Source organism: Chrysemys picta, chromosome 1 (genome assembly GCF_011386835.1).
Source record: "Chrysemys picta bellii isolate R12L10 chromosome 1, ASM1138683v2, whole genome shotgun sequence".
Taxonomy (NCBI): domain Eukaryota; kingdom Metazoa; phylum Chordata; order Testudines; family Emydidae; genus Chrysemys; species Chrysemys picta.
The window spans coordinates 312,150,994-312,168,191 of NC_088791.1; the positions used below are offsets into that span (position 1 = coordinate 312,150,994).

The window sequence follows — 17,198 nt, forward strand, 5'->3', positions numbered from 1 at the left end:
AAGACCAAAATAGAAAAGTGGAAAGTCAGATATGATAAGATCTGATCTACTCCTATTGACTATGATGGCAAGTTTCAGACTTCATTGAGAGCTGCATTTGGCCCATATGCTCTGTGCATTTTCTCTGGGTTGATTACTTTGTCATTTGTCTCACACATTCTTCATTTTTTCCTTCTGTAGGTATAAGTTATAATGGATGTCCCATGCCGCCTCCACACCAGAGTTTACATCCTATTCATCAACGCCACATCACTGTCCCCACCAGCATTCCACAGCAGCAGGTCTTTGCCCTGGCAGAACCCAAACGAAAGCCATCCCTTTTCTGGCACACCTTCAATAAACTTACCCCATTCAAGAAATGAGAGGGCCAAAGTCATTGGAAGGACGTTGGCTGAAGGAGAGATGTCTTCCTGAGAAGAACCTTTGGGACATAGTTGAACATGTTTGAGCTGGAAAACCATGAATTCTCTCTTTTGGAGGTAAAGACCTAGCTCTGCCTGAGCCAAAAATATCACCTTTGTCTAGAAGGAAAATGAAGTTCATGAGGTTCTATGATGAAGAATCCAGATGGTTCTGAAGTAAATGTTGACATGCGTCAATAAGCATTGCTAATGAGGAGCACATCACTTGGTGACGAAGGCAAATTGCTGTTATCCTATAGTAGCAGCATCTAATCTCTCTTTTTAGTCGCACTGCATTAATGGTAGGGTCATTTGAACATTTCATTTTTCTTAATAGTGAATTGATGGCCAAATTTAGGATTAGGAAGGAATTCTTCCCTCAGGGCATATTGGCAAGGGACTTTAGGAGATTTTTCTCTTCCTTTGGATCACTGAGCAGGGGTCATCCATCAGGATCAGGTGAGTGAATCCCACCTGATTTAACTTGATGTGGATGCAGAAACTAGTGGACCTTAATACTTCCTGTCTTTTTCAATGTTTCTTTACATTTGCCAAATGGCAATAGGAAGTCCCGCAAGGCCTTATCTTCTAGGTTAGAACAGAGACATTTTTTGACTCCATATTACGGAAAATGAACAAAAAAGACTGCAAGGATTTATGTATTTACTGCATACAAGGACTGGAAAGAGGAAGGACCCACCAAATGATTCTTTCCAACCAAGGCACCATACTGCATTCTAGTATGCACTTCCATATACATTTCATTTCTTGCCCACACCTCTTATCCTGTGACACTCTTCTCTGTAATTCCAGTATGCCTGTGTTTCAGTATAAAAACTAAAGTGTTTTGTTTTTTTAATCAAATGAAGATAATGTGAACATACAAAAATGCAAAGTTAAGGAACCATGAGAGACTGCTGGCACTAGATAGCTTTGGTTATACAATTCACACTTTAAGTGGAAAGTTGTATATGGATGGAATTTAAAGTGTATGAACTGTAACAAAAGTTTCCATCAAGTTCCTGAAGCTGTCTTTGATTCTGAGCCTCTTACACATCAGTGAAGTGACAGTGGGTTTTTATTACTTCAAAATGCTAAAGAGAAGATGCCACCAGTATGGACAAAAGATGTTGGTGGAATCAGAAATGGGCTTTGACTGAGAACCATCAGTTTCTCTTGGAGAAGGATGACTTTTTTTTTTTTTTTTTTTGCGCTAAGGTCAGCTCTGGCCAGGATCTGTAATATATGGTTTGATTTGAAAGAATACCTTTAAAAAAATCCAGTATGAGAAAATAGGATCTTGGAACTGGCAGCACTGATTTTTCCCAGTGGTCATGTGTAGTTCTCATTAATGCTAATGAGAGTTATTAAAAAGTATGGAGGAGAGACTCCATAGGTTTCAGCACTGGTTTGTAAAGGATTTATTTCAAATATTTTACCATTACAAGATTCCTATGCTGCTGATTAGGGGCATTATCTAATAATAAAGGCAGTTCCAGGAGTGTTCTTTGACAAATGAACAAAATCTTCTTTGCCATGAATGTGTAAAAATATGTGAAGAACAAATAATAGGTTAATGGGCAGGCATCTTATTGACAATGTAAAAAGCCTTATTTTAAACTCTGCTGTCGTTACTCTTTCTATTTTTACTTGTAGCCAGTCTTGTAGAGTCCAAAAGTTGGAGTGTAAAATAATTTAATAACCATAGTAGCTTCTACAAAGCATGAACAAGCTCACTGAGGATGCACACCAATAAATGTTTGTCAATAGATGTGTTAGAAAAATACTTACACTTCAATTTTCGATGAATACATACATGACCTTTTACTAACAAGTGGTTTTAACTTTAAGTAATGCATTTTGGGAACAGTACATTTGAAATGCCTTCTGTACTTAGCTTATCAACAACTGGGAAGATCTGCTGATGTTAAACTGAATTGTCCAGTGTGTGGTAAACCTTAGTGCTTGTGCTTTTTTCCTATTTATTAGTAAGGTGAAAACTTGAAATGTTTGAGAACTGCTTCATGGCAGATCAAATTATTCACAGGCATTTTTTTCTAAACAATGATCCAATTTGAAAAAAAGTGTGCGGGAAAGCCAGCGAAACAACTTGCTGGGTATTTTTTTAATGTCTGTATAATATAAGCCAACTCCTTTCAGATTTTTTAAAGATAATTCTGAATGTTCAGTGTAAGTATAAGGACTGTATTTCCAGATGAAGGAACCTACACTTGTGCTCCCACTAAAATGGGTAGCCATGTTGTATTTCTCAGTAGCCATTTGTCTGCACAGTTGCCCAGTACTGCTGTACGAGTGCAAGTTACGCACATGCAGTAGGCAAGCAGACGTTTTTGAAGTCCTAGCTTCACCACACACATTTGGAAAGTTTTGCCCTAGACACAGGAAAAGACTCCTGGGCTGCATTGTACACCCAGCTGTTCCTCCACCCCATCAGCTTTCTATGTCATGCTGGCATGAGCCTAAAGAGTTTGAGAGGCACATCCATGGTTACACACTTGTCTTAGATAAAAACTATTCCACTCCAAAAAGCTAGTCCCTGTGGCAATACTGGAAAGCAAGTTAGATTTCTGAATGTACTTACTGGCATGTGAGTACCTACAAAGACTCTTCTTTGCATAGCGGTGCTTAGCCTTGGAAATGAAGGCAAAGGTTTGAATGTGCTTTTGGACGCACAAGTTCCTTTCTTCAGGAGAACCTCATTCATTTCAATGAGATGCAAGGCAAAGCATTTCATGATGCAGATTATTCAGGATAGGTTTTATGTACAGTATATTGCATATGCATCTGGTTTATTTATCATCTTCTGTGTGTCTTTCCATGCAGCCTAATCTTGCACCAGGTGGGAAAAAGAGAGATCAATATGGCATGTTTATGTACATTTTATTGGCTAATTTATTCATCCGTGGTCTAAGAATGTGCTCACCTGATGGCAGAATGACACAAAATGGGCCAAAGGGAGACTCCATCACAGGGTTTTGAAGATATCATAGTTAAACACTCAGTTACATTATCCAACAATCAAAGCACCTATTAACCAAGAAGTTCAGCATGATTGTAGAGTCTTCATGGGAGAACAGTTGCAAATTAAATATGATGGGTAGTAGTTTATCAAAATCTACCTTGAAAAGAACCTTGTCATTGTCTGACTCCTGATGAAATGGCTTTTCATGTGCATATCAATAGAAAAATCAGAATTCAATAGCTATTAATGTCATCCTATTTTTCTTTGCTTTAAGTTATTTCATGTTCTAATGCAACAATTAAGCACAGCTGTGCCTCATGTAGGTAAAGCACAGGCTGGGGAGAGCCTTCCTTATTACCTATTGAGCAGATAACCTCAGACTTTTATGCCTGAAAAGCATTAAAACAATCTTCCTTGAATGTGTTTCCTTTGGGTTGGGATAATGCCAAAACGTAACTGCATCTAAGAGTTTTGATCTTACTACAAAATAAGTTTGTTTTACAAGTGGCTTTTGCCATGCTGAATTTCACATTGATTTTTAACAGTGAAAAGCAGTGAAGGAGTTTGAAGATAGAATACACAAATATTCCACATTTAGTTATTTTTTAAATGATCATAACTTGGAGTTTGGGAGCCAAAGGTTCTTCGCCATAACAAATACATTACCTTTCATTGACTGCCTTTCTTTTTCTATGTCTGTGGCATTTGTATTTACGAGATGCCTTCTGAATGATCCTGTAATTTAAGACTCTTTGTTGTAAATATTAGAGATGACTTGCATATGTATTTTACTTGACAAATGTTTTTGTAACATTTTATCTTATGTACATGCTTTGTGCATCTTACCATCTGCGTGCTGTTACACGTAAATCAAGTGTCATGGCTACAGAACAGATGAATTGGCTGTTGACAGCTAAAGTACAATGTATAGGACTGCGGTGACTTGTTCTGAAGTAATCAGTGTGTTGCAAGATTTATTTCCGCTTAATACGTGGTTTGTCAAAATGAATCTATTTTCTGGAAATGAGTACAAACCTACATTTGCATTATTTTGTTCTTACAGTATGTTTTAATTAAATAATGGACAAAACTGATATTCCTCAGCAGTTTGTCTTATAAAATTATATTGTGCAGTTTTAAAAAATGTTGGTGGCTGGTTTTTTTGTCTGTCTTTTCACAGGGGTTTTAAATACTTCTATTATCACATTTCTTTAGAGCAAAAATGTCATATTCTCCTCTATTGGTTTTATGATTGTACCCACCTACACTGTATAGCCTGGACTAATTTTAAACAAAACCACTTAAGTTTGACTCCAGAGTTTAACTCCTCATCATTAAGAAAATATTTTAAACCTGGTTTTGCCCCAACTATGTGTCTCTACCATCATTGCTCCTTGCCAGCTTTCATCTGACAGACAGTACCCATCAGTACCCCTTGGAAGTAAATATAAGCGTAGCATTTTCTGGTACTAATGAAATTGGTGCTGAACAGAGGATAATTTCATTTTGCAGCAACTTTTGGGGTTTCAAAATTTTCCCTTCCAGGTGGGAATAAAAACAAAATTTTGAACATTTTTTCTAAAATGGAATTATGTCAGGGGAGGTGTGTGTATGTGTGCATTCACATGCATGCTGTCGGCTGGACAGTGAGTAGAGATGTAGGAGACCCAGGTTCAAATCCCTGCTGTGCCTGATTCAGAGCAGAGTTTTGCATCCCAGATTGCTTTGCGTCAGGCGCAGAAGGGACTTATCACAACCGGGATGTGGGCAGTTTGATTTAGTGGTTGGAGCAGGATTTGGGAGTCAGGCCGGGTCATATACCAGGTCAGAGGACAAAATGGGAGTCAGTTGTCAAGAGGCAGGGTCAGGTTACCAGGAGATTAGCAGCAGGAACAGGTATTGCCAGGGAAGCCGCCCTGAGCAGGAAGAACACAGTTGCATGGACAACTTTCTGTTCCTGTGTTTGGGTTAAATTGAGGCTGGGGACCAATCCAGTCCCCCAGGGTTATATCAATCAGAGCCTAGGACTGCAGTCCTCTTAGAGTTCAGCTCTGTTACTCTAGCAGCCCTTAGCAGGTCCCAGGATGGCAGGTTGGGACTGCCTAACTCCTAAGAGCCCTGTGGGGCAGGGTGCAAGACCCATGGTCCCTGACAGGACTTAAGTCCCACATCCCTAGCCAGCAGGCTACAGAGTGGAGGGAGAGTCTCCCCCAGAACAAAAAACCCCACCATTTTTGACTAAATCGCCACAAAATGTTGTCTTTGAAAGAGCATATGTCACAGAAATTTCATGTCAACAATATTCTGACCTGCTCTCGTGTTGGCAGAATGGAAGGGCTTGCAAATTCCTTTCCCTTCCTCTCAAAGATTGAACCTTTGACTTCCACCATTTGGCTGTCCCAGAAAATGAGAATTACATGGGCCTTTCAAAGCCTGGGTCTCCCGTGTGCCATTGAAACCTTTCCTGGGGACCATGAGGCCTCCAGCAGGGGGGGCCTCAAAGGGCCAGGTACATCCCATCACAAGATTTCAGTACAAAAGAAATGGGTATGTGGCAGAATCTATCATTTACACAGCAAGCCCTCAGCAGATCAACACAGCGCCCATGCAAATTGATGATCACTTGTACCTTCCATCTACCTGCTATCTGTTTCCTTCTCTTTTGTCTTTATGTTAAATTTTACTTTGGGAGTGTAATTTGTGACCTGGGATGTTTTTTACTTGATAGCGCATTTTAACGTGTTGTGTTATTCAGATAGTGCCAATAACATGACAGATACTTTGCAGGCCAGTAAAGGGTTACTGACTTGTACATTACAGGGGTATTGTGACAGCAAAGTTCAGAGCTGTGTGTGTGAGAAGAAAAGAGGTTAGCAAAGAGAGGGGCATAGCTGCCCTTGTAAGGCCAAAAAATCCACCTGCATTTCACAAGGAAGAAAAGAGCATTGTGAAGAACTTACAAAGCAGGGGTAGGCAACCTATGGCACGCGTGCCGAAGGCGGCATGCAAGCTGATTTTCAGTGGCCCTCACACTGCCTGGGTCCTGGCCACCAGTCCGGGGGGCTCTGCATTTTAATTTAATTTTAAATGAAGCTTCTTAAACATTTTAAAAACCTTTTTTACTTTACATACAACAATAGTTTAGCTATATATTATAGACTTATAGAAAGAGACCTTCTAAAAATGTTAAAATGTATTACTGGCACGTGAAACCTTAGAGTGAATAAATGAAGACTCGGCACACCACTTCTGAAAGGTTGCCGACCTCTGTTAGAAAGGATTTCTCCTTCCTTGTGATTTTCAAAATATTGAAACTGCTGCTGGGGGAAGGAAGAGCACTAGCACTAAGCCCCTCTGAGGCCAGGAGAGAGAGGCTGGAGTGCAGTATCCCTGTGTCTGGGCTTTAGGACATGAGGAAGGAGATCCAGAAATTAAGATAAGGTGAATTTGGACACTGGGTGAAAGAGTTTAGGTAACCGGCTTGAACTTGGCCTGGAGACTATACACGGAGTATTGTCTGGCAGCCAGCTCCTCTCTCCTCATGGTCTATTCTGCACTGGTAGGTCCTGGATCAGTATAACAAAATTCAGCATCACTCATGAAATCAGAGTAAAATCCCTATGCAAATGTTCCTTGCATTCTTATTATTTTATTACAGAAGCAGTCAGGGATCCCAACCGAGACTGTTCTATCATATCTTTATCTTTCATGGTTGTTACCCATGTAGTCCCTGCTCATCAGCATTATAGTCAGTTGCTAACAAAATAAATTAAAACAACATTCAATCCGAAGAACTGTATTCTCCTGCCCTTTCCAAACTATGTCATTTGAGTGCACATGGTGGATTTTTGGTTATTATTTAACTATTTCTGGCCAATTTTTCAGGGTTATTGCAGGTGCAGTTGTACAAAAGAGCTGGGTCTAACATTTGGCTCCTGCATCACAGCCTTCATTTTTCCAGCTGAAACTCTGAATGGGACTGGCTTCAGTCTGGGAGCCCATCAAGGTTGTGGTTATTAATGATTCAAGGCACTCTTGTCTCTCAGAGGTGGAGTGCGTGGCCTTTACACTATTCACAATCTCTTTTCGCTTAGAAAGGGAGCCGCAGGAGTGGAAATCAAGTTAGGCTGTATAGAGCACTCCTAGTAGAGCACTACGCCAGCATCAATGCATGGATTTTATTAACCAAAACACTGTATAAAAGAGAGGAGACTGAATGTAATAGATCTTGGGAAAATGCCAAGTAACTGGCCAATAGGTATGGAGAAGATGGATGTTTTGTTGTTTGCTACCATTTCTGCTTTTCATTAGCATGAAGACAGGCCATGGAACTTCATTCAGAGAAAGCAGAACATGTTTCTTGAAGCACACTGTGTCATATCAAAGGTAGATCAAGCCATTAGATACTGCAGCATATTGCCAGTAATATTTGATATTGCCACAAGATGGTGATACAATCCTTTCTGAAACTATTCAACTGTTCTGATCTGTGGTGACGACGCAGGAAAGGAAACAGAACACCAGGTCTGTGGTAGCCGAAAAGCCCCTCTACCTCCAGGAACTTTTCCTGGGGCTTTTATTCTTTACACTTCCCTGCTTACAACCCTTCTCATTGGTACAAATCTTGCGCATAGAAAAGCCAGGCAGTATACATGCACATAAGATAACGAACCCATCTCTTGAGCGCGTGAATGCCAGCTGCGAGGGAACAATCAAATCAGCCAAATAAGTTTCCCAAACATAGGCGCTAGAACAAGGTCACTCCTGCCTCATTGCCAAGGGAACAGTTTGCCGTTCTTCAAGGCTTGTGATTAGGGAGGAACACATTCCTACACTGATCTGAGCTTTTTAATTGGTTCAGTTTACTGAAGTATCAGGGGGTAGCCGTGTTAGTCTGTATCTACAAAAACAACAAGGAGTCTGGTGGCACCTTAAAGACTAACAGATTTATTTGGGCATAAGCTTTCGTGAGTAAAAACCTCACTTCTTCGGATGCATCTTTTTCTTTACTGAAAAGACTCATCATGTCCCTGCAGCGCGTGAATCCCCATTGGGCGTAGTAATTTCCAGCCTCTTGCACCAGGGGGGTGAATTGTGTCCATTTCCTGTGACACACTAACTTCTGATAATACACATATGTTTTGTCTTTCATTGCTCACATTTAGCATCTGTGAACCCAATGCTGCTCAGTCACTCTACTTCTATCAGGCTCATAGAAAGCAGCAGTTGTTAATACAACACAATTAAAACACCAAGTTATGGCCACCTTGATTACTCAGCAATACTATGCTCTAATACTGGGGTTGGCAACCTTTCAGAAGTGGTGTGCCGAGTCTTCATTTATTCACTCTAATTTAAGGTTTCGCGTGCCAGTAATACATTTTAATGTTTTTAGGTTTCTTTCTATAAGTCTATAATATATAACTAAACTATTGTTGTATGTAAAGTAAATAAGGTTTTTAAAATGTTTAAGAAACTTAATTTAAAATTAAATTAAAATGCAGAGGACCCCAGACCGGTGGCCAGGATCCAGGCAGCGTGAGTGCCACTGAAAATCAGCTCGCGTGCCACCTTCAGCATGCGTGCCATAGGTTGCCTACCCCTGCTCTAATAGCATGACTGCTTTGACTCATGCTTGAATGAGTTAGGTAGCCTGTTTAGTTATTAATTAAAATTTCTTGTTCGCTCAGTTTACTCCTTTATAAACAAACAAACCAAACCATTAAGTTACTTCCATATTATACACTTGCTAATATTTGCAACCCTGTGGTCTCATGACTGTCACTCTTTTGGCCCCCTACTCCTTTGTTAGGGGTCCTACGTTCCCCTGCTGTCAAGTCTCAACCCTATTTAGCTTGTAAGGTACTTGGGGCAGGGACTCTTTTACAGTACATTTGTGTAGCACAATGGTGGCCTGATATTGATGACAGTCTCTGGGTTCTACAGTACAACCAATAAATAATAACAATAGATCCAAGACTAACTCTTTAAAGTCTAACTGGAATGCTGTGCATAAGCATTGCAAAATCAGGCTCTCACCCAACAAACGCCAGCAGCATTCAGAGGTAAGGTAATGAATTGGATATTCATTATTAATATACTGCAGTGGGCCTCCATTAAGAGGCATTAAGGCAGGAGAGACTCTCTCCTGAAAGGGTAACTATAGGCAGGTGTTGTGAGGCTAATGGCCCAAGCCACCTGGTCAGAGCATGAAGCCCAGAGGGAGTTGTGGAGCTCCAGGGTTCCCTAGGGATGCCAAATGCAGGGGTTGGTTGCAGATTGTATGACTAAGCCAGAAGAGGCAGTTGTGTGTGATCCTGAAAGTAAGTAGCAGCAGGGAGGCAGCATCTCCTTGGGCACAGGGCTAGACGGAGTGGCTTACTTGGGGATTTTTGAGCAAGGAAACTACCTGTGTTCTGTATATTCTTACATACTGCTGTTCAGGGAAATAGGACTTTGTGGTGATTTCTATAAATAGCCTGTACCAAGGAGTACTATATCACTGATCATATTCACGTAGCACAAACATGCAAGGCTCAGAAGTTCATCTTTTCACTCAGTCTAATGGGCTGAACAGTAGCATTATTATTACATTTTCCTCCATGTTACTGCCTTATTTTATGTTAATACAGTTTTCGTTGGCTTAACTCCTGTTGCTTGTTTGTCTTTAAGGCATGGCTGGGTGGGGAAATCACTTCTTGGAGTCCTTATAGTCCACTCATTAAATACATAATGAAGAGCATTTTAGAAGTAAATATCTGATCTAGCTGAAGCAAAGAATTCAAATTTATATTTGCCAGTGTACACAGGTTAGTACTGTCGATCTTAAATATATAGATAAAGGCTCAAGATCCTGCTCCCTTCGAAGTCAGTGGGAGTCTGGCTGTTGACTCCTTCCATGAGACTAGGATAGAGATCTGGGCAGTAAAAGAACAGTTAATTATTCTCATACTAGGAATGTGCAGTGGTTCTATTTTAATATCACTATTTTGCCAGCTGTAGATGTTATGAATTAGTCATCCCCAAAATGCTAAAATGAGAAAGATTGACTTCTCTTTCCCCATATTTTAAATTCTAATGGTATTAATAGCTTTTTTTTTTATTCCCTAGAACTGAGCTTTTAGGGCTAGTATGGCAGGAGTCGAGGAGTAGAAATGTTTACGCTTTCCTTTTAGAAGTGTGAGATAGCTGTTCAACAAAATTTGAAAGGTGATCATAATTACCTGCATTGGGATTTTATTACAAACTTCAAACTCAGGTCACTTTCACCAATATCTATGAAACCAGGTTGATTTTTGACCCAGTCAGGGTATGGATTAGGTAGAAACTATGTTCAGATTGTGGGGTTTGTACTGAAATGCAATTTACTGGCCTGATCCCGGAAAGGGCAGAGTGCCTGTGATTCCCTCTGATAACAGTGATTGTGCAAGGTGCTGCACAGGCACAGAACAAAAAGACGGTTCCTCCCCCAGAGATCTTACTGTCTACGTTTAAGACAAGAGACAACAGGGGGAGACAGACAGATCAGGGCGATTTCATTTTCATTTCTTGAATCGTTCAGCCAAATTCACATAACCTCCAAAAAACAAAACTCTGGATTATACTGCTGGCTATTGTAATCAGCATGAAAACAGGACAGCTACTTTCAAGGGCATCCTGGAGTCCCCGGGAACCCTGGACACAATGGCTCACCTGGCTGTGATGGATGAGGTAGATCAAAGGATGACAAAGGGCATACAGGTACCAAGCTACCTATTTTGCTGTTAACATGACTAATATTGTATCAGGTTGTTGGCAACCTTCCTTGTTTTGAATGACTCAGCACTTAAAGCAAGAGCTATATTAGCTAGCATTTTCAATCCAGCTTTCAAAACACACTTCAGACTCTCTTCCAGATGCTTGCTTTTGTATATAGAAATGCAAGAAAAGAACTAATAATGAAAGTAATTCATGGGTAGAGATTAGCTGTAAAAAGCAAAAGCAAATAGCCACAAAAAGGACTTTATTCTTTAGTTTATTTTGCGTACATTTTTAAGACCGTTTGAAAACGTAGAAGGTCATATTTTGCAATCTGAAAACCAACTAATACATAAATATCAGGTGTGTCCCAGTGAAGAACTTAAAACAGAGGAAAAAATGTGAAATCACTTGCACAATGTGACAAGGTGTGTGGAATGACAGGAAAACTCTCTTTATCTGACATCTTAAATGTAAATTTGTAGGGCCTGATCCTGAGCTCAGTAAGTTGGAGTAAATCAGCAGGTATTCCAGTAACTTCAGTGGAGCTACACTTGTCAAAAACTTGTGTAAGTGAGAGCAGGAGCAGGCCCATTGTGTTCTTGCAGGCTATAAAAGAGATTGAAGCCAGAGGTAACTCTTTGCTCGTCTGCATGCTGACTGATCTCTGATAGTTCCCCCAGTTCTTTAAACCTCAGATAGGCTAACATAGCTTTTGGGCCCCAATACAGGAAAGAATCTCTCTGTTCATGAAAGCACATAAGCACGTGCTTAAATCCCATGGAAGTGAATGCATTAAATTAACGTTAAGCATGTGCTTAATTGCTTTCCTGATCCGGGCCTTGGCTCCTAGGATGTGATCCACAAAGGTATGTAGGCACCTAAGTCCTATTTTTAGGCACCACTGTGATCCATAAAATTCCTGTTTGGCTGCCGCCTAACTCCATAGGCAACAATATTCACTTGGTGACCAAGTCTTTGCCTCTGAATAATGTGCACTGAAGCATCACTCTAGGTGCCTGAATGCTTATCTCGCACCTGCGTTTGCGCGGTGCTGCCTCATGATAGGCAGCAGGTCGCCTATCTCCTGCCTAATCCCAAAAACAATTCACACACCAGGACGGGTAGGCATTTGGCTGCCCAGGTAGCAGCCCATCTGGTTTGTGTATTTGGCAGGCCGGGATGGAGGGGAGCAGGAGAACCCCCCCTCTTAATCTATTGCTCAGTGGTTAGGGTCCTCATCCAGGATGTGGAAGACTCCCTGTTCAACTCCCCCTTCCTCCTGAGGGGGAGAAGGGATTTGAACAGGGATTTGCCACCTCTCAGGTGATGCTCTAACCGTTGGACTATGGAATATTCTGATGTAGGTCTCCCTCAGTTTCTCCTATTGAAGTTGTTCACCTTTAATTAGAATTGACTAATGAAATATTAATTGGGCCAGTGAAAGAGTTAGAATGACTCTATAGCCTAGAGCACTCACCTGAGAGGTGGCAGATCCCTAATCAAATCCCTTCTCCCTTTCAGGAGGAGGGGTAACTTGAACTTGGGGTCTTCCACATCCTGAATGAGTACCCAGTCCACTAAGCTGAAGGTTATATGGGAATGGCTCCTCCTCCCACCATTTTGTTTTGGGCCCCGAACATGACATGGGCACCTAGCTCTGCTTTCAGTCCACAAGCCAGGGGAAGAAAGGTGTTCAGCTACCTATCTCCAGAGAGGGTGGGGCTTAGAACTCCCCCTCTGGTTGGCATGTCCCATTGGCTAGCTTGGGCAGTTCCTTGCCTAGCATGCTGGCTACGTGGATTGCAGTCTCAGGTGCTATCTCTTCCCATTCATTGTACAGGGAGCCTAGACACCTATCTCAGGCTTTGTGGGTTGCAGTGGTGTTATGATTTTCTAGGCACCTAAAAGTTAGGTGCCAGGACACTTAAGCTATGGCTACACTACAAGGCTTTTAGCGACACGGCTGTGCCGCTACAGCTGTGCTACTAAAAGGCACGCAGTGTAGATGCTGTTTGTCAGAGAGCTCCTGCTGACAAAGCGCTGTTCACACCGGCGCTTTTCCTCAGTAAAACTTTTGTCATTCGGGGTGTTTTTTTTAACACCCCTGAACGACAAAAGTTTTGCCAACGAAGCGCCAGTGTAGACAAACCCTCAGTGTTACAACACCTAAGTTCCTTTGTGGATCTGGGCCCCCGTGTCACCACATGGGATCTCCAGAAGTGCCAGGTAGTTCTGGATTGGGCTGTTGACTACATAACAAAACCCAGCATCTCCTTATTTATCAGAAAATTATCAACATCAAAAGAAAATGTATTCTGCAGAATCAAATCTAATTTGATCTAACTGGCACGGGAGGACTGGAACTGAACTAATTTGGAGAGTGACTAATTTATCATCTTGGTACTCACACTATGAAATGTTCTATAGTTCCCAGATAAGCTCCTTCCACCATGCCCCTATTCTTTCAATGTACCAACTATGGCAGAATACAAAATATTCATCTAAAATCTACATACAAAAGAAGCTTGTCATTGGCTTCTTAAAATGCAGATCACTGTTGATTACCTTCTGGTTTTCTCATACAATGGGGCTCCAGGAAATCAAAGAGGGGTTGAAAAGTGAAAATAGAGGGCAAAAATACTCATTTCTTTCCAGTAAATTCCCATCTATTAGTGCAGTTGCCTTTAAAAACCCACCATTTACCAACATTTACTATGTTGTGGTATCTCAAATACCACAGGTTTGTTTTCTTATTCTTAAAATAACTGTGATGATTGTATGGAGTCTCTTGGCAATTGTTGACTTTTTAATGGTTACCACTCTGCTGTAACTGTCCGAACTGATTTGTGGTGTCTGTATCACTCTCTATACTGTATATTGCAAATTTATATTTGCATTTGCAGACATTAGAGTTAGTCTTGTTCCCTTTGAAGCCAAGGGGAATTTTGCCACTGACTGCAATAGGAACTGGACTGGGCCCATTATCTACAATATTATACTTTGAAATAAGTGCTCTCAAGCCCCACTGAATAGTGAAGGAGAAGAGGATAGTTACCTTGGCTCATGTACGATCACATCCATCCTTTTAATACAGGACAGCCTCTTTTTCCTTTAATCATTCCTGGGCTGATTGCTCATAATTTGCTATCCCACCATTTCATGAGCTCCCTTGAGATTATGGTAAAGATTGTTTCAACATTTGCCCATCATAGAACAGTTACAGAATTGAGGTTTACTAGGTCCATGGAACAGGAGTCTGAATGTCTGCCTGAGATCTGTATACTCTGCCTAACAGGACAGTATGTTGTTATGACACCACTGGCCAAGCCCCTTTTCATGACTTGACTTACTTTTAAATGAAAATAAGTTAATGCTTAAATAAAATAGTCTGACCCAAAGCCCCTTAAGTCAATGGAAAACATCCTATGACCTTCAATGGGCTTTGAATCAGGCCCATAATGTACCGGGCAGGGAGAAAGTACAGTATGTGCAGAGGCTAGACGTGAACAAGTAAGGCTGAGCACTGAGACCCTGATCCTGGAAGTCCTTGTGCAATAAACAGGAGGCTGTTCAAGATTGCTGTGCTTCATTGCAAGTGTAAAAGGAGGGTACATGCAGGAAGAAATAATAATGTATTATTTGTATTAAGGTAACATACAGGGAGCCCAATCACTGATCAGGGCACCATAGTGCTAGGCACTGTACAAACACAGAACAACCGAGTGCTATATGTAGTCCTCCTGAATGGAAGTCTCAAGCCTATCATGAGCCAATTCCCTTACTCTGAAAGTCATAGGGTAAAAAAGAATGTATGGGCAGAGAATGTTTGTGTTTGAGGTGACTAGGACGTTCAGTGCAATCCTCAGCATGAATGAAGTACTCAGCTGCACACTCCCTTCTTTGCCATTATTCCTGTCACTAGCTAGCTGTGCAGCTGATCTCTCATTAATGCAGGAGGAAGTTCGCCATTACTTTTTATCTTGAACTTTTATGTGTGACACTCCTCACTGTACTGTGCAGAAACAATTCTTCAATATCTACAAATTATGTGCTCAAACTTAGTGATGTGCCTCGGTAACCTGGTGTACGATTATAAGAAAATGTCCTTCCTTTTTCATTTAGGAACTGATGACAGAGTTGAAGAGAAGGGAAACAAAGGAGATCAAAAGGAGAGGATGACCTGGGCAACTGGGACCAAATGGAATTGCTGGAACTGTACAGGACAAAGGTCAAAAAGGAGAGCTCAGACTGTAAGGACAGAAGAGGATAAAAAGTTGGTCCCGTGGGCCCAAAAGGGATGAAGGGTAAAATTCGGCATTCAGTTGTAACTGGTTTGCTGGGTTCCATTGGTAATTCAGATCCTAAATGAGTTACTGGAGGTCTGATAATCCAGGAGTTCAGGGGGAAAAGGACTGGAAAGGGGACAAAAGAAACATAGTGATACCCCACTCATGCCAAGAAGTGCCTTGAATGTAGGTCATACAGTTGCTATTAAATTTCCCCCCTGCCCATATTCCAATCAAGTTTCACATGGAGATGTATAATGGCCAAACCATTAGCCAAACCCAGCTACTGGGAAATTTACCTGCAAATTTTCTGCGGTTTACTATTTCACCTACCACATCACTGTTTATTCAAGAAATGTAAGAGTAGCTCTGGTTAAAAATGGGATCAAGATGCTGCACATTGTGTGTTACTCAATTCACTCAGAGTTACACACTTTACTCCTCCTGAACTGCCTGGGCAGTTAGGAATCAAAAACTATCAGACCCTCCCAGTTTAGGAACACCTCCCTCCCCCAGCGTCTATCACTGTCAGCCTCCTACCTCCACCAACCTTCCCAGCAGTGAAAACGATCACAGAGGTATACTTAAATAGAAAAGGGATTTTATTAATAAACCACTTAATAGGTTTAACACAACAGAGGCATGAAGCCTGAACCCAAACCCCAAAACAAGAGTGGACAACAGGAAGTGTCGCCAGGAACCCAGGAACCATAGCTCAAGAACACCTCCGACAAGGACATCAGGAACAATGGTAAGTGACACGGGTCTTCTGTCTTCTCCTTCTCAGACCTCCTTCAGTACTACCAGAGCTACCCCTGCTTTCCCCAAGTCCTATAGTACTAACAAGCTAGCCTTGCTTTCCCCCCGATGAGACTTAGACACAGGCTGCCACTAGGATGGACAGCAACCAGTCTCTCTGTGTCAAGGCCTTATATAGATTTTCACACTGATCATATGTCCTTTCCCACTTTTTCTGGTTACTGGGCAGATTTGCCAGCAGTATCCAGGCAGATTGCAGTATCCTGCTTCTGGAGCCTTAACCATCCTGGCATGACACTAGCAATTCTATATTGCATCACACTTAATTGATGTAGGGATGCTGTCAGTGGATGTGATAGGGAAGCTATATCTGCGCCTAGAGCCCCTCTCTTGCTAGCCAAGATTTCCTTATCTATAGTGTTAAGAACACCTAGGGCAGTGCCCACCCCTCCTAGGATCATAACTAGGATGTCTCTTTTGCTCAGTCTAGAGTTCCTCATCGTGACGCTTTCCAGCCAGGAGCACCATCCCACCGGGAATGGCATTACATACGGTACACACCTATACTGTACTGCAGAGATATCTAACTGAAGTGGCATTATAATTTTTTTTCAGGGAGTAAAGAGAATTGATCAGCAGTAGTCTTTTTACATCCCTCTTAACCACCATAGGCCCGATATAACTTTTATATGGTCTAGGAACAACAATAACTTTTTTGACCTTCCTGACACCATACAGGCCCGTGAAAACCCATTTACCTGTATCGTTTACATTTACGTCTACATCGATGCTACCTGTGCACCTAACACTGAATGTAACATTTCCATAGTCACAAAACTTGTTCTTATTCTGAGAACCAAAGTATCTAACGTTTGTGAAGCTGATACATTGCATGTGTCTAGTAAACATTTGAACAGGGGTATACAAATTAATCTCTACATCCCCTATTTGATATTGGACATTGCTTATAATATCAGTAGTGTGTACCCCAACTTTCATCCAACTATTCACATTTGTTTTCACATATGA

At 41.3% G+C, this 17,198-nt stretch overlaps 2 protein-coding genes across 22 annotated transcripts in view; both read left to right on the forward strand.

Annotated features, from left to right (window-relative positions):
• SPATA13 (spermatogenesis associated 13) overlaps positions 1-4,474 on the forward strand; it is a 278,153-nt gene extending 273,679 nt beyond the window's left edge. For all 21 annotated transcript variants that reach the window (XM_042845754.2, XM_042845757.2, XM_024111572.3 and 18 more), the window contains one exon: positions 181-4,474. In XM_042845754.2, coding sequence (XP_042701688.2) covers positions 181-362 — 182 coding nt within the window. In that variant the 3' untranslated portion in view covers positions 363-4,474. The remainder of the gene's footprint in view (positions 1-180) is intronic.
• LOC112060567 (complement C1q and tumor necrosis factor-related protein 9B) lies at positions 441-17,198 on the forward strand. The gene is given in 8 exon segments (XM_024111566.3): positions 441-479; positions 11,019-11,124; positions 15,247-15,289; positions 15,291-15,374; positions 15,504-15,561; positions 15,610-15,670; positions 15,673-15,812; positions 16,908-17,198. Coding segments are annotated over 8 exon segments (822 nt in total).